Source organism: Chlorella variabilis (genome assembly GCF_000147415.1).
Source record: "Chlorella variabilis unplaced genomic scaffold CHLNCscaffold_20, whole genome shotgun sequence".
In the NCBI taxonomy this organism is placed as follows: Eukaryota; Viridiplantae; Chlorophyta; class Trebouxiophyceae; order Chlorellales; family Chlorellaceae; genus Chlorella; species Chlorella variabilis.
Genome location: NW_005435068.1, coordinates 190,471 through 214,263, shown reverse-complemented (window position 1 = coordinate 214,263; position 23,793 = coordinate 190,471). Strand labels below are relative to the sequence as shown.

General features: G+C 69.4%; 6 protein-coding genes across 6 annotated transcripts in view; 2 read left to right on the top strand and 4 right to left on the bottom strand.

Moving 5' to 3' along the window:
- CHLNCDRAFT_138307 (hypothetical protein) overlaps positions 1-2,310 on the bottom strand; it is a gene marked incomplete at both ends in the record, with an annotated part of 6,843 nt that extends 4,533 nt beyond the window's left edge. Inside the window, 6 exons of the mRNA XM_005844778.1 lie at positions 320-403; positions 627-730; positions 919-1,542; positions 1,695-1,814; positions 2,023-2,060; positions 2,285-2,310. Coding sequence (XP_005844840.1) covers positions 320-403; positions 627-730; positions 919-1,542; positions 1,695-1,814; positions 2,023-2,060; positions 2,285-2,310 — 996 coding nt within the window. The remainder of the gene's footprint in view (positions 1-319; positions 404-626; positions 731-918; positions 1,543-1,694; positions 1,815-2,022; positions 2,061-2,284) is intronic.
- Positions 2,311-5,052: 2,742 nt separating this feature from the next.
- Positions 5,053-7,743, bottom strand: CHLNCDRAFT_138305 (hypothetical protein; the record flags this gene model as incomplete). Its single annotated transcript, XM_005844777.1, has 9 exons — positions 5,053-5,286; positions 5,477-5,656; positions 5,836-5,907; positions 6,049-6,095; positions 6,222-6,446; positions 6,665-6,712; positions 6,890-7,007; positions 7,142-7,279; positions 7,378-7,743. The coding sequence occupies 9 exons, from the start codon at positions 7,741-7,743 to the stop codon at positions 5,053-5,055; spliced, it is 1,428 nt and encodes a 475-aa protein (XP_005844839.1).
- A 577-nt stretch (positions 7,744-8,320) lies between these two features.
- CHLNCDRAFT_138304 (hypothetical protein) lies at positions 8,321-10,077 on the bottom strand (the record flags this gene model as incomplete). Its single annotated transcript, XM_005844776.1, has 5 exons — positions 8,321-8,608; positions 8,943-9,133; positions 9,325-9,436; positions 9,575-9,938; positions 10,046-10,077. The coding sequence occupies 5 exons, from the start codon at positions 10,075-10,077 to the stop codon at positions 8,321-8,323; spliced, it is 987 nt and encodes a 328-aa protein (XP_005844838.1).
- Positions 10,078-13,348: 3,271 nt separating this feature from the next.
- On the top strand, positions 13,349-15,659 carry CHLNCDRAFT_36694 (hypothetical protein). The gene is made up of 8 exons (XM_005844886.1): positions 13,349-13,474; positions 13,558-13,774; positions 13,854-13,916; positions 14,082-14,212; positions 14,487-14,550; positions 14,739-14,824; positions 15,065-15,304; positions 15,448-15,659. Exons 4-8 carry the CDS (start codon positions 14,204-14,206, stop codon positions 15,541-15,543), a joined length of 495 nt encoding a protein of 164 aa, XP_005844948.1. The 5' UTR covers positions 13,349-13,474; positions 13,558-13,774; positions 13,854-13,916; positions 14,082-14,203; the 3' UTR covers positions 15,544-15,659.
- Positions 15,660-16,021: 362 nt separating this feature from the next.
- CHLNCDRAFT_138301 (hypothetical protein) lies at positions 16,022-18,396 on the top strand (the record flags this gene model as incomplete). Its single annotated transcript, XM_005844885.1, has 3 exons — positions 16,022-16,050; positions 16,204-17,807; positions 18,044-18,396. 3 exons carry the CDS (start codon positions 16,022-16,024, stop codon positions 18,394-18,396), a joined length of 1,986 nt encoding a protein of 661 aa, XP_005844947.1.
- A 682-nt stretch (positions 18,397-19,078) lies between these two features.
- The window catches only part of CHLNCDRAFT_54149 (hypothetical protein), a gene marked incomplete at both ends in the record, with an annotated part of 5,075 nt that continues 360 nt past the window's right edge, over positions 19,079-23,793 (bottom strand). The window contains 8 exons of the mRNA XM_005844775.1: positions 19,079-19,728; positions 19,758-19,812; positions 19,856-19,925; positions 20,548-20,864; positions 21,060-22,289; positions 22,867-22,939; positions 23,152-23,220; positions 23,546-23,659. Of these exons, the coding sequence (XP_005844837.1) occupies positions 19,079-19,728; positions 19,758-19,812; positions 19,856-19,925; positions 20,548-20,864; positions 21,060-22,289; positions 22,867-22,939; positions 23,152-23,220; positions 23,546-23,659 (2,578 nt within the window). The remainder of the gene's footprint in view (positions 19,729-19,757; positions 19,813-19,855; positions 19,926-20,547; positions 20,865-21,059; positions 22,290-22,866; positions 22,940-23,151; positions 23,221-23,545; positions 23,660-23,793) is intronic.

The window sequence follows — 23,793 nt, the reverse complement described above, 5'->3', positions numbered from 1 at the left end:
GTCAGGCTTGCCAGCTGCACCCCGCCATGCGGCAGTGCGCGTACCAAGACCACTTCCACATGCCACGGTGCAGCTGGCAAGCCTGACACACCATGCGCCCACACCGTTGCGAAGACTCCTCCATCCCCAGCGCTGCCGTGCTTCCCGAATGCAGCCCTGTCGTAGCCCGAGGCTTGGACCCCACGTGTCCGTCCCACTCCCGCTCTCACTCTCCAATTGCCCTCTTCTGCTGCCAATACCAGCCCACCCACCCCACTCCACTCCCACACACAGCCTGAACAGTGCCGCCACACTCCCCAACACCTTCCCGGGGCCCCACCTGTATGGCGTGCTCCCGGGACTTCATGCCGGCCACCTCAGCAGACGTCATGGGCCGGGCCTCGTGCTCGGGCCGCACCTCCAGCTGCAGGTGGGGACGCACCGGGGCACGCAGGCAGGCAGGTAGGCAGTTGCGTGTGCTGGCAGGGCACCAGGCAAGCAGGCAGGCAGGTGCGTGTGCTGGCAGGGGCAGCAAGCCGGGCAGGCAGGCAGGCAGGTTACTTATTGGCAGGCAGGCGAGGCCACACGCAGCCCAGCACCGCTCCTTCCCAGCCCCACCTCAGCCCAAAAGGCTGTCACCGCCTCACCTGTTGCATGCCGCCAGCCGCGGCGGCTGGCGCCATGGATCCCAGCGGCAGCCGCTCCACCTGCACTCGCTCGCCCTGCTTGGGCTCGGGCGGGGCGCCCACCTCTGCACGGGAAGAATGGGCAACGGGCGGCACAGCGACGCAGGGCAAGGAATTGCCAGGCCTGAGCGGGGGAGGCCGTCAGTGTGCGAAAGCCAGGAGCTGGTAGCTGCTGGCTTGAGCCTGCACCTACGGCTGCGGCCGAGCCTGGCCGCCACCCCCTGCATCAAGCGCCCCGCCCCTGCAGCCGCACCTACGCCACCCTCGCCTTCCACTGCGGCAGCGGCGCCGCCCTCAGCGGCCGCGCCGCCGACGATGCGGCCCCGCCTGGCCCCCAGCTCCTCCAGCCTGGCGACGGCAGCTTGGGTTGGGGTCATGCCGCCTTCCATGGCCGCGGGCGTGCCCTTGGGCGACACAGCCATGGCGCCTGCAGCAGCGGCGGCGGGGGCCCCGGCAGCCGGCGGCGTGGGGGCGGCACCTGCCGGGAAGCTGCCCTGCGGCGGGTTTGGCGCCGCAGGCTCCACCGGCAGCGCCAGCGGGGACAGCAGGGGCGGCCAGCTGGGCAGCGGGCCGTGGGCCGCCTCCCAGCAGTATGCTTGCACCAGCTTTGGTGGATCGAGCTGGTGCGCGGGGCAGCCTGCTGCCTGTGCACGGCTGCTGGGCAGGTCTGGCTGCGGTGCAGGGCTGCGCAGTGGTGGCAGGCTGGGCGCCCGCTCCCGCGCCTGCTGCACCGCACCTGCTGGGGCAGCGGTGGCGGCCAGGGGGCTCGTGGGGGCCGTCGCCACAGTGGTCGTGGTGCTGACGGGTGGCAGCGCGGGGCGCGGCAGCAGCTCCGAGGTGGCGGCCGGGGTGGCCGGCGCGGCCAGGGCCTCGCCCCCTGCGCACAGTGGCAGGCGCCCAGGGTGCTTCGAAGCTCAATCGAGGGCAGGGAGTCTCGTCGTCTCTCTGCTGGGCACAGGTGGATGTCGGGCCGCTGGCACCCTGCAGCAGCTGCAGCCACACCCGGAGCAAGTTGAGGAGCTCCCCCACCTTTGCTGCTGGGCCCGCTGGCGGCCGCGCTTTCCATCTGCTCCTCCCGCTGCGCCGCCGCACGGCGCGTCCCTGCAGCCGCGGGCGGGCTGACGGGCGCGTGCGCCTCCCAGGCCCGCCCTGCGGGGTGCAGCAGCAGCGGCGGCGGCCGGGCCGTCGGGTGGCGTTTCGGCGGCGCGGCACGCTAGCAGGGCGCGCTGCTGGGCACGCTGTGCCAGCTGGCCGGCCAGCCCAAGGTCCACCAACACCGTCTCGGCTGGCTTGCTGCCGGCGCCGGGCGGAGGCGGGCTGCGCGGGCTGGCGGCGGCGGCACCGCCTGCCGGCTCACCGGCTGATGGCTCCGCCTCAGCCTCCTGGTCGCCAGTCCTGCGGGGCAGGGGAGGGGGCAGCTGGCGCGTCACGGCCGTTTGAGGTCCTCACACCCACACAGCACGCCCAGAATGGTCGAGAACGCCCAGAATGGTTGACCAGGCAAGGAATGGGCCCCTTCCTGGCTGTCGTGGGCAGGCCAGGAGTTGCCAGGTGCGAGGTCAGCTGACACTGTCGAGAAGCCTCCCAGGGTCGGCAGCCAAGAGGCACTGGGACCCCACCCCACGCCCCAGCCCAGCGGCGTCATCGCTGGCGACCCATTCTGTGGCTCAAGTGCAGCAGCAGCAGCTCTGCGCTATCGCCTGGACTGATAGCGAGCACAAGAATGTTTGACTACAAAGGCTGCCGGTGAGACGGGCGCTAGCTTCATCATGCAGGCAGGCAAATACGCGCTGCCCGCGTGCAGCCCGCTGGTTCTTGCAGACGCAGGTCTGCCGCGGGCAGGACGTGGTGTGCAAGAACAAACTTGGGCAAGCGCAACGGACCACACGCCTTCACAGCAGCATGGCGCAGCAACGCATGTGCGACCAACGCACGCACGGCGCCCAGCCGTGGCAGTTATGCGCACGCCCGGGGGGGGCGGTGCCTGACATGCAGCACCGGCCCCCTCCCGCCAGCTCTTGCATCCACCAGCAGCAGCCAGGAACTCGGTGCAGCGAGTGCCTGGGTGCCACGATTATATATTATATTATATATATTATATTGGATGGAGACTGAGGGTGGCGAGAGTGCCAGCTGCAACAGCGCACGTTTGCACTCCTCCCCAGGGGCCCAGGGGCCCGCCCCGCTCCCCAGCAGCTTCCAGCGATGGCCCCAGCCCAAGCCACAAGCTGGCCCCGCCTTGCCAACTTCCCCTTGACGGGCAGGGCAGGCAGGGCAAGCTTGGGCTGACGGGCACGGCGACAACATCGCTGGCAGTGCTGGGCAGCAGGGCGATGCGCTGGGCAGCGGGGCGAATCGGGCCTGGGACTGCCAGGCTTGTGCTGCTCACAGCAAACTTTGTTACCCGGCCATTCAATCCCACCGCTTGCCCTGCCCCCTCCCCCTCATCTGGCCACCCACCTGAGCTGTGGCGGCGCCTCCACGCCAGCCTCCACCTCCTGCGAGGGGCGGGGCAGCCGTGAGCGAGGCAGGAAGGGGCAGTCGGGCGCGCTGCCGGGCAATGCTCGCGTGTGCCACAAGGCGCAGACAGCCTGTGCAGCTGAAGCGCCGCAGGCAACCCAGGGAGTGGTGGAACGTGGGGGTGGAGGGTGGGAGCAGAGCGAGGCTGCAGCGGCCCCACCTGAGGTTTCAGCAGCTTGGTGACGCCGGTACGAGGCGAGTCCGTTGGAACGGCGGCGGGGGCACTGGTGGCGCTGGTGGGCTCCCCGCGCTCTTCTGCTCGTCCTCCGGCGCCAGCCTCGGCCCCTGCTTTCGATTGGGAGCCATGGGAGCGGGCGCGGGGGCAGAAGAAGGCGGCCTTGTCAGCAAGGCGCGGCCCGCGGCGAGGCTGCCGCGCAACCTCGGGCGGCCTCCAGGGGCCTCCTCCAAGGCTGCCACTGCTGCAGGCAGCTGCAGGCGCCCCCTAGGCAGCGCCCCCTAGGCAGCTCTGCCACTCCGCTGCTCACTGAACTTGCCTGCGCCTCTGGTCCCCTCCTGGGCTTCGTCTCTGCCCGTGCCCAGCCCCAGGGTGCCCTTGATACGCTCCACGAGGCTCGGCCCCCCTCCCCTCTCCTGCTCGGTCCCCTGCTCCTCCACCCTCGCTTGTGGTGCCTCTGCCATGTCGGTTGAATGAATGGAAGAGGTATCGTGATAGTGGCTGTGGCTGTGGAGAATGGGGCAGGCATCAGCAATCAGGGTTCTCGGCGGCGCTTTCCAGCGGCGCCAGGCGGGCAAGTGAGGGCCCTCCACAAACCTCACCACATGGAGCAAGATGGTGTGCCATTGCTCATGATAATGTGGCCCATGACAGCACAGCACTTTGTGTCGAGACGGTGGGAGTGATGGGCCCCGAGAGGGGCGGTGGCGGCGGCGGCGCTGGGCGTGCTTTGCACTGCTGGCCATTATCTTCATGCGCAAGAACTGCGGCGCTGGGCGCTTCCCAAACATCCGGATCGTTACATCGACAGCGCTCACTTGCATCCAGCACCATGCAGTGCGCAAGCCCAACCCGCCTTGCGACGCTGCAGCGCACTCCACAAGCTGGCGCCGCCCGCAGCACTCGCCAGGCGGTAGTCTGCACCGCCTGGAAGCCGGGCAGCAGCCCCGGGACAGGCGCAGCGGCGGGGCTCTGCGGCCTCCTGGCGGCAGCTGCGGTGCAGCTCTCCGCCCCACCAGGTGTGTGCATCAAAAAGCGGGGCTCCGCCATTGTAGGCTCGCCTCTTGCTGGTCACCAGCAGCACTGCCTGGGCTCAGCAGTCGATCCCGCTCTGCCGCTGGCGGGCTGTGCCTGGTGCAGGCGCGCTCGCGGAGCAGCTGGCGACCGTCCCGGCGGCGCCCACGGCTGAGCAGCAGGCGATGCTGAAGGAGGCTCAGGAGGTGACCGGATGGAAGTGGGGCGCCTACCTGGTGGCCTGGGGCGCCTGGCTGGCCTTTGATGTCTACCGCCAGAACAGCAAGAAGGAGGAGGAGGCAGCGGCGGCGGCGGCGGCAGACCAGGCCGCGCCGGGCAGCAGCGGAGGCGACGCAGCAGGCGGCAGCGAGGACAAGAGCTGAGGCCTGTGTTTTGAGTGCGGCGTGTAAGACGATGGTCAAAGACTTCAGCCTGGGAAGGCAAAGAATGTGTGGGCTGTGGGGGCAGAAGGGCATCATTGGGTGTGCATGGGTGTGTGTGCGAGTGCTGGATGAAGGTAGAGCAGCAGGGCTGGGTGAAACAGGCTGAACGACAGTGGAACAGTGTTTGGGACAGAGATAGCAGGTGGGAACGCATGAAGAACAGATGAGTGGGCTGTGCATTTGAAAGGGAATGCATTTGAATGATCCACGCTCACGTCTTGCTCCCATCGCCAGCTCAGCCGCACTTGCTCTTGGAGCACCGCCGGGAGCAGCACTCGCTGGCAGCGGAGCAGGGCTGGCCCCTGGGCCGGCACACGGCCGGCGGCGGCGGCGGCGGCGGCGGCGACGGCCACCTGCCCACAAAGCACGGCGGGTAGGCGGCCGCGCGCTGCTCGACGTGCGCCCGCATGCGCTCCGCGATGCGGCTGGGCGCCACCCCGCACGCGTGGTTCACGCCAAACGTCAGCGCCTGCGGGGGCGGCGGCAGCAGCCCGTCAGGCTGCTGGGGCAGGCTGGGGCAAGCTGTGCTCCGCCGTGGTTGCGGGCTGGAGGAGCAGGCATGGCGCCCGCCCCCCGACCGCTCGTTCACCCACCCTGCCAACCCTATCCACCCTATCCAACCCTATCCACCCACCCTGCCACCCACCCTATCCACCCACTTGGTTGTTGTAGCTGCCCAGCTGGTGGCAGTAGCTCATGATGGTGCCAGGGCCGCCGTTGAAGTGCGGGGTGGGGCCGGAGCAGGGCGGCAGCACCCCCGAGGCGGTGTTGCAGGTGGAGGCGCAGTTGTCCACAGGCTCCGCGATGCCCCCCACGTTGCAGTAATCGTGTGAGTGCGGCTGCGCTCGGGGAGGGAGGGGGCAGGAGGGGGCATGGCATCATGCAGTGCGGCAGCGCAGAGGTCGGGAGGCACGCGTATGCCGCACGCATGTCACATGCGCTCCTCTGCTGCGCGATCAACTGTCAACGTCAGCTGCATGGTCAACTGTCAAGTGTACCATAGTGTACTGCAGCTCACCGAGTTGTAGGAGTGGCCCAGCTCGTGGATCACCACAGAGATGTCCCACACCACGCTGGCGGGGTTGCTGGTCTGCGGGCGCGCAGGCAGGGGCCAGGCGGGCGGGGCACGCTCGTCGGAATGCTCGTCGGTGTTGTGCGTTTGGCGGGCAGGAGTTTCATCGCGATGCACGGCGTGCAGCGCAGCGCAGCACAGCATGACCACAGCACGCACCTGCACTTCATTCCAGTTGAACCCGCCGGTCAGCCCCCCAGAGTAGCCTGCAGGCAGGCAGGCAAGCAGGCAGGTGGAAACACGGCCCAGCGCGCGCCATGCTGCGCTGCGCCGGCGCGCTCGCTGCTGCAGGACGGCGATGCACAGGCCGGCTGCTGAACAGCCAAGCTCACCGTACGAGTTGCTGCCCGCCCTGTTGCCGTGCCAGTCGCACAGCGTGCCGATGTAGGCGATGCCGCCTCCCGTGTACATGCCGCTGAGCATGTGCGCCACGCTGCGCTCCACGCCCTGCATGTTGGCGTTCCAGTGGGCCTGGAAGTTCTGGAGGGCGGTGAGGGTGCTGGAGGTGGAGGGCCAGGGGTCCTTGGAAGCAGCCCCCGTCCACAGCCGCAGGTAGCCTGCGGGCCAGCAGCAGCAGAGGGTGAGGAGGTAAGCTGGGGCAGCAGCAGCAGAGGAGGTGAGGTGGGGCAGCAGTGCCACAGGGCCTCTCTGCGGGAGAGTCATATGACATGAATGTGTGGTAGGGGGCAGGAGACTGCTGCAGCCCAGCGGCACCCTTCTTCTCTGACATTGCTGGCGGCAGGCATGGGCCAGGCAGGCAGGCAGGCGGGCTCACCAATCAGCATGTCTGTGTTGATCTCCCGGGAGTTAACCACGTCAGCATCTGAGCAGGAAAGCAGGGGGAGGTAAGCGGGCAGGCCGCCGGTCAGCTGGGAATCTGGCTGGCAGGTGGGTGGGGTGGGAGAGTGCCGGGCAGCCCGCCCGGCCGGTGCGCAGTTATCGGGAAGGCGAGCGGGCATGCGCCGGACATCAGCCCGCCGGCGGCAGCCAGCCGGCTCACATCCGATAAGGTCCCCCGCGTAGTCGGTGGCCACGGCGGTGCTGCCGCCAAACAGCGACAGGAACTCGGCGTCGGTCTCCAGCGCTATGGTGGTGGTGAGCGCTTGGTCGTTGACCGACTGCAGGCATTGGCGTGTGAGTGGCAGGGTGGTGGTGGTGGTGGTGGTGGTGGTGTGTGCGCCACACGGTGAGTAGTGGGACGGATGGCCGCCGCTTTGGCTGTGGGCTGGCGGGGCCGGCGCCTGGGGCCCACTTGTAGCAGCTTGCGGGTGGCAAGCGGCGGGTCATCGCCGTCGGCATGGGTGTGCTCGGCATGGTCGGTATGGGCGTGCATGCCGTGATCATCGTTGCCGCACTCAAACGGGGGCTTGACCATCTCCCCCGGCCGCGCCTTGGCGGAGCGCAGGCCCCCGGGGCCGCGGGCTTGCCGAGGGCCCAGGCAGAGGCGCCGCGGAAGGCCATGCCGCTCGCACCACCACCCTCCCGCACCGCCAGCATCACAGACGAGGCGGGGCTGCCCGCCAGGTGGCCCCGGAAGTAGGCGGTGTTGGGAGGGCCCTGCACGTGCGGCGGCGCGCCGCCGGGGCCCTGCAGCACCACTGTCGCGTCCGGCGACCACACCTCAAAGCGGGTGAGCTCCAGCTGGGCTGACCCCTCGCCTTCGCCCTCCAGCGACAGCTCCGTGACCGTCAGGCGGCCCTCGGCATCCACGGCCCGCACAGCCGCCGAGAAGGCCGCGCTGGAGGCGCGCACAGTGGCGCGGGGGACCGCGGCCGCTGGCGACACCGCCAGGACGAGGAGCCACAACACAGATGCTGCGGGCCACTGCAGCGAGGGGCGCCGGCCGCTTGGCATCGCGATTGCAAGGCCTTAAGGAGCCTCGCAGCGGCAGGAGAGCGATTGCAGTCCCGGCGCTGGGCTTCGGGAGCCGGGAGGCAAGCGGGGTAGGACTTTGGCCGGGCGTGCGCACAGTGCTCTGCGCAGCGGGGTTCTGCAGGAAAACCCAGATCTATGCCGCTCTACACGATGCAAAGGCGCATGGAGCGGGGACGATCGTGAGTGACGAGAGGGACTGATGCGGTGGCCTGCTTCCGCAGCAGCTCCTGGCCGGCACAAATACGCCGGAGAGACTGGGAGAGCCCGCTGTGTACGCAGAACAGCAAGAGGGGTGCGGCGCCTGCAGCAGGAGGGCCAGCACCGGTTCCCGCCGCGTACGCATGGCCATGCTGGCAGGCGCCGCTCGCACCCGGCGCCCAAGAGAGCAATGAACCAACAAGTGCCGAGCTGGTTAAAAAGAGAAGCCAATCAAAATTGCAGCATCAAAACGTGGAGCAGCTGAACAAGTGTACAAAGAGACAGGAAAGAAGCACAGAGCGGAGGCTGGAGCAGAGGCAACCGAATCAGGAGCGGCAACGAGCAGCAGAGGACCGCCTTACTGTGCCCCCCGCTGAGACTGCTGCTGCTCCTGCTGCTGCTGCTGCGCCTGCGCCTGCACCTGCTGCGGCCGGACCTCTGCCGCCGCCTCCTCAGCTGCCCCCACATCTGCCGCCGCCGCCGCCGCCTCTGCCGCCTCTGCCGCCGCCTTCTTGCGCCCAATCGCCCGCAGGTCGATGCTGACATCCTCCACCTCCACCAGCATGGGGCGCTGCTCCTGCAGGATGTCCTTCTCGGTCAGAGGCTTGGGGCGCAGGTCCTGGTAGATCTTGAGGGCCAAGGCCACCTGGGAGGAGAGGAGGGGCGGGAGGAAAGGGGCGCACAAGTGCTGGTGTAAGTCAATATGCGTCAGTTGTGTGTTCGGGCGAATATGTGATGGCGAGCGTGTGGCTACGCGTGTGGAGGGGGAGGGGGAGCGGCGCACATAGCAGGAAGAGGTGCGCGGAAGGCGTGAGCAGCAGCGGAGCGGGCGGGGCAAGCACAGCAGCCACTGCAAGCGAAGCATGGGCGACACAGCAGGCTGGCCGGCATGCCTGCGCGCGCCTTGGCGCACCAACCGCGCCGCCGACAAGTGGCTGGCTGAGCGCGAGCGCCAAAGCCACCCACCCCCCGGGGCGCACCTTGTAGCTGAGGAAGCCTGCCACCAGGCAGCCGAGCTCCACCAGGCCCAGCTGCTGCTCCGGGAAGGCGGCGTTCCAGGCGGCCACGCCCGCCACCAGCCCCGGCAGCACCAGCAGGCGCGGCTGCAGCGCCTGGCGGTAGCCCGCGGCCAGCTTGGAGGCCCAGCGCGCCAGCACAGGCTGCACGCGCTCTGCAGGAAGGACACAGGTGAAGGGCAGGCGCGGAGGGGTCGCCTCGGGAGGCAGCTGGCACCCCAAGCGGCAAGGGAGCCTGCCGGCGTCCCCGAAAGCAGCTGGGGCATGCCCCACGGCCCGCTGCCCTGCCAGCGAACGAGCCCGGCCGCCCGCGCGGCACGCCGTCCACGCATAGCAGGCGCCCCACCTGCCTCCCGCATCGCCACCCTGTCCCCCGGCTGCAGCCTGCTGACGTCAGCGATGAGCCACTTGAGGTATCCATACCCGGCGGCAGAGCCCACCAGCTCACAGAACGCTGCCTGCGGGGAGGCAGGGCGAGTAGCTGAGGCCCGGCAGGCACAGGCTGAGAGGGTGGATGGGCCGCTGCCGGGCGCAGCGGCCCTCTCGCCGCAGCAGGCTGGCCGGCACAGGTGGCCCGCTGCCCTGCAAGCACCCACCTCTGCCGAGGCCGCCAGCAGCAGGTAGCCGGCAAACAGCAGGCCGAAGCGCCAGGTGCGGAACAGCAGCCACTCCTGCAGCTCGGCATACTCATCCATGCCCGCCTGCCAGGCCGCCTCGGCCGCCGCCTCGGCCGCCGCCACCTCCTCGGCACTCATGTAATTGAAGTCGAAGAGTTTGACCGACTGCCCCCACTCCCGCTCCTCCTGCTGCCCTGCACCCGCGTCGTCGTCGGCCGCCGCCACGCAGCGTGCGGCACGGCGGGCAGTCGCGGGCAGGCGGCGTGCTGCCGGTGGCGGCAGCGGTGGGCGGCGGCAACAGGCTGGCAGTAGGCCCCGCCCCGAGCAGCTGGCGATAGGCTGCCTGCGGGAGGAGGCGGGGCAGGGCAGCAGCTCGTCACACCTCTCGCCCCGAGTGCCTATCCAGGCTGTGCAATGCCGGTGCCTCACTCCAGCCGCAAATGCGCATACCTGCCGGCTGGAGCAGCGCATGCGGCTGCCATTTGAGGGTGCTGAACCGGTCCTGGTGGAGGGAGGAGGCTGGAGGGTAACGCTGGGGCCTGCTGCTACGACCAATATGCGCTCTCTGCCGTGCAAACACGCCGGGTATGCTAGGAAAGCCGAAAGGGGGCGCACACGGGCCTCATGCACATGTCTGTGGACGGGAGGCGACAGGGTGGCGGCGGGCTCCTACGGCGTGCGGGCCATGGGCAATGCCGGCAAGCCGATCCCATACTGCTGGTGAGGCAGATGGACCCCCGCCATCATCTGCTGCAGCTGTGAAAGGCACAGAGCATAGGCAGCATTGTCTGCACCAACTTCACTGCCCCAAGCCTCCCGGCCTCGCTGGCGGAAGCGCTCCATGTCGGCCACATAGGGCTGGGGTGCCCTGGTTGCCGCTCGTCTGCATCTCCGATCTCGAGGACTCTCTCAGGCGCCGGGCAGGACCCCTATTGCGAGATGCTGGGGCTTGCGCCCAGGAGATGCTAAGCCCAGGTCGCGCTTCCAGTAGCTGGGCAGACGCTCTGATAGCCTTATCGGGCGCCATGCTGCAGCGCAGCGCAGGTGAGCACCGCTACGGCATGTTACGCCTGTGCCATTTTGAGGATCGGGCTGCCGCTTAGGCCCTTGCTGTGGCTGCTCCTTGCCCGCAGCCCTGCACAAGGCATCCCACGCGGTCGCTGACGCCGCACCAGCGCGCGGAGCGGTAGCAGCGGCGGCGGCAGGGCGCTCGGCAGCGTCGGCGCCGCCGCAGGCCCGCCCAGCAGCCCGCAGCAGCAGCAGCAGCAGCAGCGCGGCGCCGCAGCCCTGGGCACACCCGTCGCGGCGTTTAGCCACCGCCGCCGCCAGCGTTGCAACAGCGCCGGCGGTTGAGCCGCCGCCGTGCGCCCTGTCGGCGGCCGCCTTCTCCAGCGCCCTGCACGCCGGCAGCGGCCTGCCGCACCTCACCTGGCTGTCGCACTGGCAGCAGCAGGAGGCGCTGCGGCAGGCGCGACGCATGGTGATCGACGCCACGCGCGGCCGCCAGCAGCAGCGCCAGCGCCAGGTGGCGACCCTGATGGCCAGCGGCGATGCATTCGACGGCGATTGCAGCGCGGGGCTGCCAGCCTCCTCCCCGGCCGGCCGACTAGCCCCGGCGGGAGAGCCCAGCGGCGGCGCGCAGGGCGCAGCCAGCTGCGGCAACGAGCTGAGCGTGTCGGACCCGCTGTGCGGCAGCGGCGGCAGCCTGGACCTGCCTCCGCTGCAGGTGCAGCACATGAGCGAGCTGGACGATCTCACGTGGCTGGCCTCGCACCCGCCAGAGGAGGAGGAGGCGGGCGCGGCGAGCGGCGGCGGCGGCGGCGGCGGCAGCGGCAACGGCATGCCCCTCTGGTCGCACCAGCGCCAGCGGCCGCCGCCGCAGCCATCGCTGCAGCAGCAGCAGCAGCAGCAGCAGCGGCAGGGGCCGGCGGCAGCGGGGCTGGCGGGAGACGCGGGCCCTGCCTCGGCGGCGGCACTGCAGGGCCCGGTGCAGCTGCGGGTGGGCAACGACGTCCTGGACGTGCGCCCGCTGTGGATCTCAGTCTACCAGCCAGAGGAGGGCGGCCCCGCCAAGTGAGCCGCCCCGCTTGCCCTGCGGCCGCCGGGGAGCCTGCCTGCCTCGCCGCATGCAGCGCTTTGCAGGCCTGCACAGGCCGGCTGCGCGCCTGCCTGAGCCGCCTGCTGAACGCCAACGCACCAGCCCTTGCCTTCCCTGCATGCCTTTGCAGCCCACCCTCCCTGATCGCTGCTCCCCTCGCATCCCCATCCTCACCCCCGCTCTCCCCGCACCCTCTCCCCGCACCCCCGCCCAAACTCTGCAGGCTGTTTGAGTCGGTGACCCCGCTGCTGCCAGACCTGGTGGGGCGGCTGTCGTCAGACATCGCCCCCTTCTGCTCCGTCACAGGCATGGCGTTTGGCGGCGCCGACGAGGCGGCCGGCGCCTGGCGCAACTACTTTGTGGGGGTGGTGGGCGGGGTGGCGGCGGACGAGGAAGACATCCTGTGGCCCAACCAGGCGTGTGCAGTGCATGCCTGTGCAATGCACGCCTGTGCAATGCATATAATAGTGGGGTTGTGGGTCGGGTGCCAGGGTTGAACGGCCGTGAGTGAGCTTGTTGTGACTGGGCTTGGCCGTGTGGTGTGCCTGCGCCGGCCATGCCAAGCCCTTCCGTCGCCTGCCCCACCCACCCCGCGCCCCCCGCGCCCATGCCCTGGCGCTCCCCTGACGCCGCCCTGCCGCCGCCGCCGCCGCCGCCGCCGCTCCGTATGCACCGCAGGTGCTGCACCGAGACCGCATGCTGTTCAATGTGCGCAATGGCTGGGATGTGGCCAAGTTCCTGGCAGACCCCCGGCAGGAGGATGTGCAGCAGCACCGCGACAACCTGGTGCGCCTGGCGGCGGAGCGCGGCTACCGGCGCGGCTGGTGCTGGCGCATGCTGCGCCTGCGCTGGGGCGAGCCCGCCCTGCGGCGGCTGGGCGTCGAGGTGTAGGTGTGAGCCCGCCGGCCTGGGCCACCCTCCCAGCCTCCTCGGCCGCATGCTCTGCATTTTACTGCCTCTGTGTACTCTACAATGCTGCAACGCTGTTTGTTCCAACACCGGGCCTTCCCTCCAACTCCACCAGGGTCCTTCTGCTTTCCTCGAGTTTAAAGGAACGCCGTTCGCTCGCTGTTGCCGGCTCACTGGAGCGCAGACTCCGCTGGGCCCCTTGTACCTGTTGAACCCTGTAACGCCCTTTTTACGCCAACTTGGATTAGGCTTAGGCTGAGCAAAGCTGCAGCAAAGGCAGAGTCTGAGCTGCCCGCCGGCCACAGCAGGCGCAGCGGGGCGGCGGCAGAACTTGGTGGCCCTCCCCATCACAGCTGCCATTCTCCTGGATGCAGTTCATAGCTTCGGCACCTGGAGTGGTCGTGCTGGACCCCTGGCACGCCGTCTCCGCCGATTACATGTGGCTCGCTCCCCGCCGAGCGGACTTCTCGCTGGCGGCGCCCTACCAGGCCCCCAGAAGTCGCAGCGGAACGCCGGAAGAGGCGCGGGATGGCGCTGCAGGCTCCCCTAGAGCCGACACTGAGCCGGCGGCGGCGGCGGCGGCGGCGGCGGCGGCAGCGGTAGCGGCAGCCCAGCCCGATGGCGGCAGCATCCGCCAGCGCAGGAAGCGGGTGCGCAGCAGCTCGACCAACTACCAACCAAACCAGCGGGAGCAGCAGGCAGCTGCCCGGCACGCTGAGTACGCGCCACTGCTGGCGGCGGCCGCCACAGCGGTACAGGAGTGGCTGAGTGTGCTGGGGGCTGCCACGCTGCAGCAGGCGCTGGGTGGTGCGGCAGTAGGAGCGGCAGGTGGTAGAGAGACGGGGCAGGTCCAGCAGCAGCAGCAGCAGCAGCAGCAGGGACAGTATAAGGAGCAGCAGGCGGAGGCTGGTGCCACAGGCGAGGAGGGAGGCAGCACCAGCAGCGGCGGCAGCAGCTCTGACGACGGCAGCTCCCAAGCAGAGCCAGACTATGTGGCGATGTATGAGCTGCGGCACGCCCTCAAGCCCAAGCTGCGCTTTGCGGTGGCCCCAGCAGCAGCAGAAGGCGCACGGCAGGCACAGCCAGCGCCGCACGGCGGCATGCCTCAGGACGTGCAGCAGCCGCCCGCCCCGTCGGTGCCACCCGCGCCACCCCCCAACCTCTTCAACCGCCTCATCGCTTGCCCCGGCGGGGACGGCGGCGCCGCCGAGCGGCGGGCGTGGGCGGGGGGTCACCCAGTGGTGCTGCCGCCGCGCAGCCGCCTCCTGCTGTCTGACGCCCGCCAGCTGCAGCCGCTGGTGGACGACGTGGCAGGTCGGTGGCAGCAGGCGAGGGGGTGGCCTGGTGCCATTCATCTGGAGGCATCTGCTTGCCAGAACAAAGTCTGGTCTCTGCTGCTACCCACCGACCTGATCATTCGACCCATCAACCACCTGAACAACCACAACCTGCCGCCCACTTGGCCACGCCCCTGCGCAGCCATCGGCGGCTACCAGTGCATCCTTCTGGACCCTCCATGGGAGAACAAGTCGGCCAAGCGCTCCGCCCGCTACCCCACCCTCCCCTCCCGCAACCTGCTGGCCCTGCCGCTGCGTCAGCTGATGCACGCGGTGCGTGGCTGCCGGGGGGGCCGCCGGCGGCAGACGCCTTGTGCTGCCTGGCGTGGCGAGGGAGGTGCCCGGGGTGGCTGCATTGCCTGGCTGGCCCCCGAGGCAGGGAGTTTACCCCACTCCCGTCGCTGGCTGTGGCACTCCGCAGTCCCTCTCCTGAACATGGCTGCAGCTTGCCCGCGGCCTCCTCTGGCGATGCCCGGCCCGGCCTGGCTTGGGCCTCTGCATGCCCTCAAGCCATTGCCCTCTTGGCCCCTGCCTGTGTGCTGCGCAGGGCGGCTGCCTGGTGGCGATGTGGGTGACCAACCGGGAGCGCCACCGCCGCTTCATCGAGCAAGGCAGGCGGCAGCGCATGCGTGTATGCATGCGCGCCCGCCGGGGGGAGGCGAGCGGGCTGGGGCAAAGCCATGCCCTGGCCAACCCGCCAGGCGCCGCCTGCGCCTCCGCCAGGTGCCAGAGAGGCCGGCCCAGCGGTTTCTCAGCCTGCCCAATCCTGCTTTCCTGCCTCCTGCCCACGCTGCCGCAGAGCTGCTGCCGGGGTGGGGCCTGCGCCACCTGGCCACCTGGCACTGGCTCAAGGTCACAGACGGCGGCCAGCCCGTGGGCCGGCTGGTGAGTGGAGTCGCGTGGCACTAGTGTGGCATGGTGCATCAGGAATCCCCAGCGCCGCCCTGTCTCGGTGGCAAGCGCCTGCTGAGACGAGCTGCCGTGCCCGCCGCGTTTGGGAGGCACCCTGGCTGGCGTTAGCGTTGGTGGCTGGCCCCAGCAGCCATCCAACTTGCCACCAGCCAGCCAGCTGAGGTCAACCTGGCCGCTGCTGGCGGGGCGTCCCACCTGCTCCCTTGCATGCAGGACATAGAGCACCGAAGACCGTACGAGTCGCTGCTGCTGTGCTGGCCCGCCCACCTGCCTGACCCGCCTGGCGCGCCGGCGGCGCCTGCTGCCGGCGGTGATGCCAGCGGCGGCAGCTGCTTTCACGTGCTGCGAGAGCCGCTGGTGGTGGTGGCTGTGCCGCCCGCCTCCCACAGCCGCAAGCCGCACCTGGGCCCGCTGCTGCTGCCGCTGCTGCCCGACGGCGCTCGCTGCCTTGAGGTGCGTGGGGGCTGGCCTCGCAAGGTGCAAGGTTCGACAGCCTGCATGCAAGGGCCTGCAGTACTGCCGGCATGCACCGCGTCGATGACCGTGCATGCCTATGCCTGTTCCAACCCTGTGTGCTGCTGCCACGTGCTCTGCAGATGTTTGCCCGGGAGCTGCACAGCGGGTGGACCAGCTGGGGCAATGAAGGGCTCAAGTTTCAGAGCAAGCAGCGCTTCCAGCGGCGGCGGCAGTAGCCGCTCGCCGGCTCCAGCCACCCCTCTGGCTTGGCCCCTCCTCGCTGCACATCTGCCCCCCTGGTGGCTCCCTGGCGCTGTGCATCCCCTTCTGGCCTTGTGAGAGCCCACGCCGCGGTCTGGCGCGCGATTGATCGCCAGCTCGGATCCCCATGGCCAAGGGCAATCCCGTGTTTGCTCCGGCACCCCTGCGGGTCGTACCCAATTGCCAATCATCCGAGACAGGAGGTCGTGCGGGGTGCAGGCGCGCTGGCGCTCCCCCTATCTCGTGCCCTTGAACTTTTGCTCTTGGCTCGCTCAGGGCCGGGCTCCCTTCGATACCCGACACACGTGAACATGGGCTGTGTGGGTGGCTCACGAGCAAGCCGCAAGGCGAACGATAGCGCCGACACAAGGGGAAAACGTGCACCGTCGTCCCCCTCCCCCTGTTCGCCCCTGCGGCCTCTGTGCTGTCAGTAAGATTGATTGAGATCGCAGCATGAGACGAATGGATCCAGTCCCGGGCAGGTGCGCTGCCGCGGAAGCATTTGGTGGCCGCCGCCGCTGGCACCTCACCGGCCCGGCGGTACCCTGGATGACCCTGCCCCTCCTACCCGGCAGGAGCGCAGCCCAGAAACCTCCTATCACCCCTCACGCACGCGCTGTCTGTATGCCCTGCAGCCCTGGCGCCGCGCCCGAGGCTCAGCAACCAGCCAGCAGCGCCAGCAGCCTGCCACGGCAGTGCCTTTCCAACAGAGGCACCCAAGACACCTCGCCCTCAACCCCTCTGCTCCCACCTGCAGCCGTGGTGCCCCCAAGCCTGCCGCCACCGGAAACGTTGCTGGCGGCGGCAGCAGGTGCAGTGGGGCAGCAGCAGGCGGCACAGCAGCAGCATGCGGCGCCGGCGGCAGCTGTTGGAGCCGGCGCGGCAGCTGTGGCTGCTGCCGCAGCCCTCCCCGCCCGTGGTCCGCTGCCCACCTCCAGCCCTCCCTCCCTCGACTGGGTGCTGGCAGCAGCGGAGCGGCACGCGCAGGAGCAGCAGCAGCAGGGCCTGACAGAGTCTCAGGACGAGTGGCGGCCCGCCAGCCTGGCACCGCATGCCAGCGGCCCCCTCTACTCTGATGGCGACGACGTGCACATCCCGGAGCAGCCGCTGCCGCCCGACGCTGCCCACAGCTCGGGCCTGGGCAGCTGGCAGGCGGACGAGCGGTACTGGGGGCGCCAGTTGGCGCGCCAGGCGGCGCGGCATGTGCAGCAGGTGCAGCATGCGGCCTGGCGGGCTGCGCAGCAGGAGCAGCAGGCGGGGCTGGAGCCGTTGCCCATGTCGCAGCAGGAAACTGTGGAGCAGCCCCCAATGCAGGCCCTGGCGCCGCCGCCGCAAGCGCTGCTGGCGCAAAGCCAGCAGCAGCAGCAGGCTGGGCCCTCCGCGCCGCCAGCTGCACCCCAGCCAGCAGTCTCGCCGGCAACGGCGCCGCCGGCCCAGCCGCTGCAGCTGACTCCCGAGCAGCGGCAGCGCGCAGAGACCAATCGCCAGCGTGCGCTCGCCATACGAGCAGCCCGCCAGCAGCAGGCGCAGGCGCAGGCGCCGCAGGCAGCAGACGCAGCAGCTGCTGCTGCTGGGACCCACGGACTTGCACAGCAGCAGCAGCAGCAGCAGCGGCGGCATCATCATCAGCAGCAAGCGCTGTGGCAGTCGGCACAACCTGTGTCGCCCATCAGCCAGGTCCAGCTGACGCCCGAGCAGCGGCAGCGCGCAGAGGCCAACCGACAGCGCGCCCTGGCCATACGAGCAGCCAGGCAGCAGCAGGCAGAAGCGGCGGCGGCGGCGGCCGGCCAGCCGCTGCGTGCAAGCCAGCACGGCGTCCTTCCCTCCGAGCAGCAGCAGCAGCAGCAGCAGCAGCAGCAGGTCCCTGGGCAGTGGCGGCTTGTGGGCTCCCAGCCATCCTTCCCGCCTGGGCCGCAGCAGGGCTCTCAGCCCACCTCCCAGCCACTGCAGCTGACGCCCGAGCAGCGGCAGCGCGCAGAGGCCAACCGCCAGCGTGCGCTGGCCATCCGAGCGGCCCGGCAGCAGCAGACGCAGGCGCCGGGGCCTGGGCCAGTAGGCACTCCACCCCGCCCCTCGGCCGCCCTCTCGTATCCTCCGTCGCCACAGCAGCAGGCGGCGGGCCATGCGGCGGCTGCGGGAGACCACACGCCGCCGCAGTCGCTCCTGGTCGCAAGGGGTCGCCCAGGCGCGGCGATGGGCGCACCAGACAGGAAGGAGGCAGACCGCCTTCGGACCCCAGGTGAGGCCCCACCTGCCTGCCGTGTGCCGCCTGCACCGTGTCTTGCCAGGTAGCAGCTCGTCACGACGCAACGCATGTGATTGCTGATGGCATGCCCCTGCCCAGCTCTGTGGTCTCTTGCCGCCAATGCTTGCTGAACGTGTGTCGCTGCTGATAGATTTGGCCCCAGCTGTCTGCTCCCTTGTCCATCTGCTTCTCACTGACCTACGCACGTGCCCTGCTCTCTCACGACCCAGTGGCTGCCGCAGGCGGCATGGTCAGCCCTCTGGTGCAGCGAGCGCTCGACTTTGGAGCTGCCATCCCACCCCCGCCCCATCTGCACTCGCCGCCGCAGCACAGGCAGCAGCAGCAGCAGCAGCGCAAGCGGCAGCGGGAGGAAGCCCCATCTGGCCAGCAGCAGCAGCAGCAGCAGCTCCAGGGTGCCACCCAGCCAGCAGCAGCTGCAGCGCACTTCCAGCCGTCACCAGCAGCGGATGCCACCACCGAGCCTCTCAGCGGCGTGGGCGCTTTGACGGCAGCAGGACCTGCGCACGAAAGCGCCGTCGCAGATGACGCCAGCTCGCAGCCTCGCGCGGGCGCCAGCCGCTAACCAGGCACGTCTGCGGCGCTGCTTCCTATTCGATAGCCCTTGGGCAGCCACCACTGCCGCACAGGCAGCGGCTGGTGTTTCGCACCATGCCTCAACTGCCAATGCCGGTAGTTAGCGAACACTCACTTTGAATTCAACCCGAAGTTACCCAGCGATCGATTCCTACCTTGCCTCTTGTACCGATCCATGACGTCCTATTGTTGAGTACTTGCTGCCAAACACTTCTTCCAGCGCTCCCCATCAGCACTTGCACATGCACTTTTCTCACATGACGTTGTTCAGACAGACGTGGCATCGCCAGCCACTTGGGGCCCATTACAGCCCCCTGTTGTGATGTAATAATTGCATCAAGTGATGGCCAGCGCAGCAGCCGCAGCCACAGCCGCAGCCGCAGGAGCCGCAGCATGCCTGGCCATGCACTGCAATTGGTAGCGCCTGGCGCCCCTCGCCCGGTGCAGCTGCCTGTCCAGGGAGGCTTACACAGGGGCTGAAGCTCACTATTATGGCAGTTATGCACAGTATAAGGAATGCGTGGTATAAATCAGGAAGAACCTTGTGTTGTGATGTGCATGCCGTGGTCGCCATCACGAGGGCGACATGGCAGAGCAGGCGGCCCGTCTCGCGGCCCATGTGCATGTGGACCATATGGTGCAGCCGGCCTGCCAGCGGGGCGCGGCCAGGCTCACTTGCGGGCCAGCTTCTTGACCACCGGCAGCATGCAGTCCAGGATGATCTTCTGCCCCGCCACCGTGGGGTGCCCGTAGTCGTAGCTGACGCGCTTGTCTGTCGGGTCGTAGAAGCGGCCGCAGTCGAGGAACGTGGCGCCGTTGCGCTTGGCCACCTGCGCATACTTCTTGTTGACCTGCCGCAGGTCCACTCCGCGGAAGGGCAGGATGCCCATGAGCAGGGCCTTGGTGCCGGGCATGGCCGCGCGCACCCAACCCAGCAGAAAGTCCATCTCCTTGTGGCCGTCCAGGTCGTCGTGGCCGGCCATCAGAAAGCCGATGACCTTTGGGTCCTTGGCGGGGCGCTCGCCGCCGGCCAGCAGCCGCCACACCACGTCCGCCACGTCGCTGCCGGAGATGCCCATGGCGGTGGCGCGCCAGCCGCGCCCGAAGTGGTCGTCCCAGGCGCCGGGGGACGACCGCTGGCGGTCGAGCAGCGTGACGACGGAGCAGCCGTAGAGGAGGAAGTCCTGGCGCTGACCGCTGCGGTTGATGGCCGCGATCTTGGCGCGCGTCTTGTCCAGCTGCTTGTAGCGGTACGCGCGCCACCGCGCGGCCTTGGGGTCCTTGGCCCACGACGGCAGCCCGGGCACGCGCGCCGCCTCGCCTGCATATAATGCATACATACATATATACCACAACAGAAGCCAGCCAGCGGGGTGCGTGTGTCGTCGGCGTGGTGGCACGACACCTGGCAGCGGCAGCAGGCAGGCGGGCAGCGGGGGCTCGCTTACCCAGAGTGATAAGAGCCAGGAGGGCGAGGGCCAGCGCCACTTGGCGGACTGCCATGGCTGGGGCTGTGTGCTGCAGGCGAGGGGGGCGCAGCCGATGGCGGCGGCAGGCGGCGGCACAGGTTGGAGACTCGACCATTGCAGAGGGGGATGGAAGGTGTCGGGGAATGGCGTAGGTGTTGCCAGCACCGACATTGTGCAGAAAGCTGACGGCGTCAGCCTCGCTCGCGCTGCGCGCAGATGCCCCTATGTGTATGCACAGATGCTCCCGCTAGTACGAGCGGAATAGCAACGCACGTCAAGATCCACCTGTTGGGAAAGGCACGCAGCCCGCTGCGGTAGCGTAGTCGAGTTCTTGAGTCGCCGACCTCCTGGCGAGTGCAGTGGTCCACTCTATAGAGTGTGTGTAGAGTGCAAGCACCGATCACGCTGCATTTACGGCAAGCGGCCGGACAGGGTGTGAAAGCGATGATGATGGGGCGCGGGGCGCGTGCCACGTGTGCAGCATGCATCCAGGGCGGCGCCCGGCGATGGAAGCTTTTACGCGGCTTGCTGGGCGGCCATCCACAGCCACCTGCAGGCAGGCCACGCATCGGTTAGACTGCTCCATGCAGCAATCACAGCAGGAGGCAGCGCGCCACAAGCAACGCCGCTAGCCCCCGTGCATGCCGCCCGTGCTGCAAGGCGGCGCTCACGTGCCCCGCCCCTCCACCTCCAAGCTCGTGTCCACCTCGGCAGGGTCAAACCCCTCTAGCATGCGAGCGGCGCTGCCCCTGGTGCGCACAGAGACGCTCTCATACACGCTGGGGCGATAGCCCGCCGCCACGAGTCGCTCCACCAGCGGCAGCAGCTTGGCATCCCAGGCGGTAGCGCCCCGCTCCCCAGCCTCCTCCTCCTGCCGCTTCTTCTGGCCGGGAGGCGGCTTGGATGTCCAGCCGCCCCTGGCTGAGTTGTACCGCAGCACCCAGCCCTCCTCTTCCGGCTGCTGCTGCCGTTCCCTATCCTTGCGCTCCTGCAGCCAAGCAAGCAGCGAGGTGGGCTGTGCATGCTCTGATCCAAAGACAAGCAGAAGCAAGTTCAGGGCAGGCCAAAACATGCCTGCCCTGCCCACACCGAGTAAAGCTTGAGAGGGCGCAGGAGCAGCAGCAGCAGTCGCAGCAGCACAGCAGCCCCAGCCGCAGCACACAGCACAGCAGCCGCAGCCTACCAGCTCGATGCGGGCCTGCAGGGCTGTGAGGATGGGGCAGGTGTAGCGCGCTCCAGGCAGCTCCACCGTGCCGTGCCACGTCAGAGCGCCAGCAGAGGTGGGCACCTCGGGGTGCCCCGCCTCCAGAAGCGCCTCCAACACGTCGAGGCTGCCGCCACGCACCGCGCCGCACAACACCGCCGCCGGCACCGGCTGCCCGTCCCGCAGCAGCAGTCCCACCGCTTCGCCCCTGCCGTTCTCGGCCGCGATCGGCAGCAGGTCCGGCCCCAGGCTGCGGTACGGTCCCGCCAGAAACTGCCGCGCGGCCTCGCTGCCGGGCGGCGGCGGCGGCTCCAGCCAGGCGGCGCCGCCCGGCCCCGCGTCGCCGTGCACCGCCAGCTGCAGCACGCGGCTGCTGCCCTTCTCGGCCGCCGCCTCCAGCAACGCATAGGCCAGGGCGGCGACGTCCAGGTTGCACATCATGAAGCGCGTCTCTTCTGCCAGCTCAGCAAAGTGGGGCAGGCTGTCGGCCGCGTCTGCCAGCCCGATGCCGTTGAACAGCGCCTCGCTCGCCTCCACAGTCTCCAGCGGCCAGCCCAGCAGCCCCGCCTCGGAGCGCCGCCGCAGCGCGGCCAGCAGCAGGCGCCCCGGCGCGCCGCCCTCTGCAGCGCAGCACGGCTCCAGGGCCTCTTCCAGGCGCAGGCGCGTGGGGTCGGCGCCGCCTTCCAGCAGCAGCCTCATCATGGCCTCTGCGTCCCGCGGCGCCCACTCGCCCACGTTGACGGCGGCGCTCTCCAGCGGCGTGTACCAGTGCGTGCCCACGTCCACGCCCGCGCCCGCCGCCAGCAGCGCCGCCGTGCTGCCGACGTGGCCCAGGATGGCGGCGGCCGCCAGGGCGTTGTTGGCCAGCGCCGCAATGCACCCCTGCCTGGGCCGCTCCACGACGCTGCTGAATGCGGCGGCGTAGTCTGGGCTGGGGTGCGCCGCGTGGGAGCAGGAGATGGGCGCCCCCACCGCCAGCAGCAGCGGGATGGCCTCATGGCAATCGGAAAGCGCGGCGGCATGGTAGACCGACATCGGCTCTGTGAACCAGAGGTCTGCGGGCCTGCAGCGCGCCTGCAGCGCCCGCAGGCCCGCCACATCTCGCAGCAGCAGCGCGCGGGTGAGCTCCGTGCGCAAGGTGCCTGAGGCGCCCGCCACGGCGGCCGCGCCAGCGGCGTCGGGCTCGCGCACGCGCGTGCCGCGACGTTTCTGAGCCAGGGCGGCGGCGGGGCGGGGCTAGGGCTCGGAGGGCGGCGGCGCCATGGATGGCGCTGCATCGCGGCATGCGGGTTTGCGCAGTCGCCTTGTCCATGTGGGAGCTCTCTCGTCGCTAATCGAACGATGGGACGTGAGCTCAGAACCGCCGTCTGCCCACTCTGACGAATGTTTTCGCTTGTGATCGCTGCAATTCTTGCTCCCTCGATGCCGCAAGGGCGTGTGGCCACGCCCTACCTTTGTCCCGCCCCGCCGCCGCCGTCCTGCTCCCGCCGCCGATGCGTACTCATCCTCCTCCTGTTCTGCGCCCTCTCTGTGGTGCCCATGGCCACCTCGTCACACGACACACCAGAACCTGCGCTGATGTGTCACGCAGCAATTGGCCTGACCTACCCCCTGCTGCATTTCAAATGCAAATTGGCAGCCAACTGCCCTCCCGAGCCGAGCCGCCGCATGTCGGCAGCAGCGCCTCCGCGGTTCTTGCTGCCAGCGGCTGTGTGCCTGGCCGCGCCCCCGCTCAGCCCTCCGCCTCCCGCTCCCACAGCAGCGGGTTGCGCGGCCCGGCGCACACCTCCCCGGGCGACACCCCCTCCAGGTAGCGCTCCCGGTCCAGGCGCTGGTTCTCGTTGCGCGGCTCCACCATCCTACGGGAGCACACGCGGCGGCGGCGGCGCCGGGCGCGGCACGGGCACGGGCACGGCGCCAGGGCAGGGCTGAGCTCACTTGGCCGAGCTGAGCATGAAGGTGTGGACCGCGGGCGAGGGCAGGGGGGCTGCCCTGTCTCACCACCTACACACCACCATACCACCAACACCACAAACACCACCACACACACACTCACGACCGCCGCACACACCTCATCTGCTTATCCATGTAAATCATGGTCATGATGTTGCGCCACTCGCCGCTCGTGTTCTCGTCGGCCCTGCAGCAGCAGCCGGCGACGACGGCAGCAGTGGCAGCAGGCGGCGGCAGTGGCAGCAGGTGAAGGTGTGCCCTGGGGGAGGGTCAGCGGGGCATGCTGGGGTGCGCGCAGGCAGAGCAGGCTGGGCACACACATCCGGCAGGCAGGCAGGCAGGCAGGGCAGGGTGGTGCCAGCAGGGCAAACAGGTAGAATCCGGCGTGCGCCCGAGACATGCGCTGCCAGGCAGAGTAGCAGCGTGGCAGAAGGCAGGCGGGGCCAGGGCAGCAGCAGGGCAGGCAGGGCAGGCAGGCAGGCAGGCGGGCAGCAGCAGGCAGGCTCTATCACCTGTGGAAGCACCAGCCCGAGTGGAAAGACACGTCTCCCAGCTCAAAGGCGCCCCCCACCACATCGTACCCGCCCTCCTCCACCGCCTTTCCTACGTGCCCGTCGCTCTCCTTGCTGCGACGCAGGGGTTTAGGGAATGGGCGGGAGCGGGGGCAGGCCGGGGGGTGGGCCTGGGGCAGAGGCGGCTCAGGGGCGCCTGCCCTGGGCATAGCGGCGCTACGGCAGGCAGCTGGCCCTATGGAGGAAGT

Coding starts and splice junctions, on each gene's coding strand:
- CHLNCDRAFT_36694 (XM_005844886.1), top strand. Junction 14,551..14,738: donor CCGCCGCTTCATCGAGCAAG/GCAGGCGGCAGC, acceptor ACGCTGCCGCAG/AGCTGCTGCCGGGGTGGGGC. Junction 14,825..15,064: donor GCCAGCCCGTGGGCCGGCTG/GTGAGTGGAGTC, acceptor CCTTGCATGCAG/GACATAGAGCACCGAAGACC.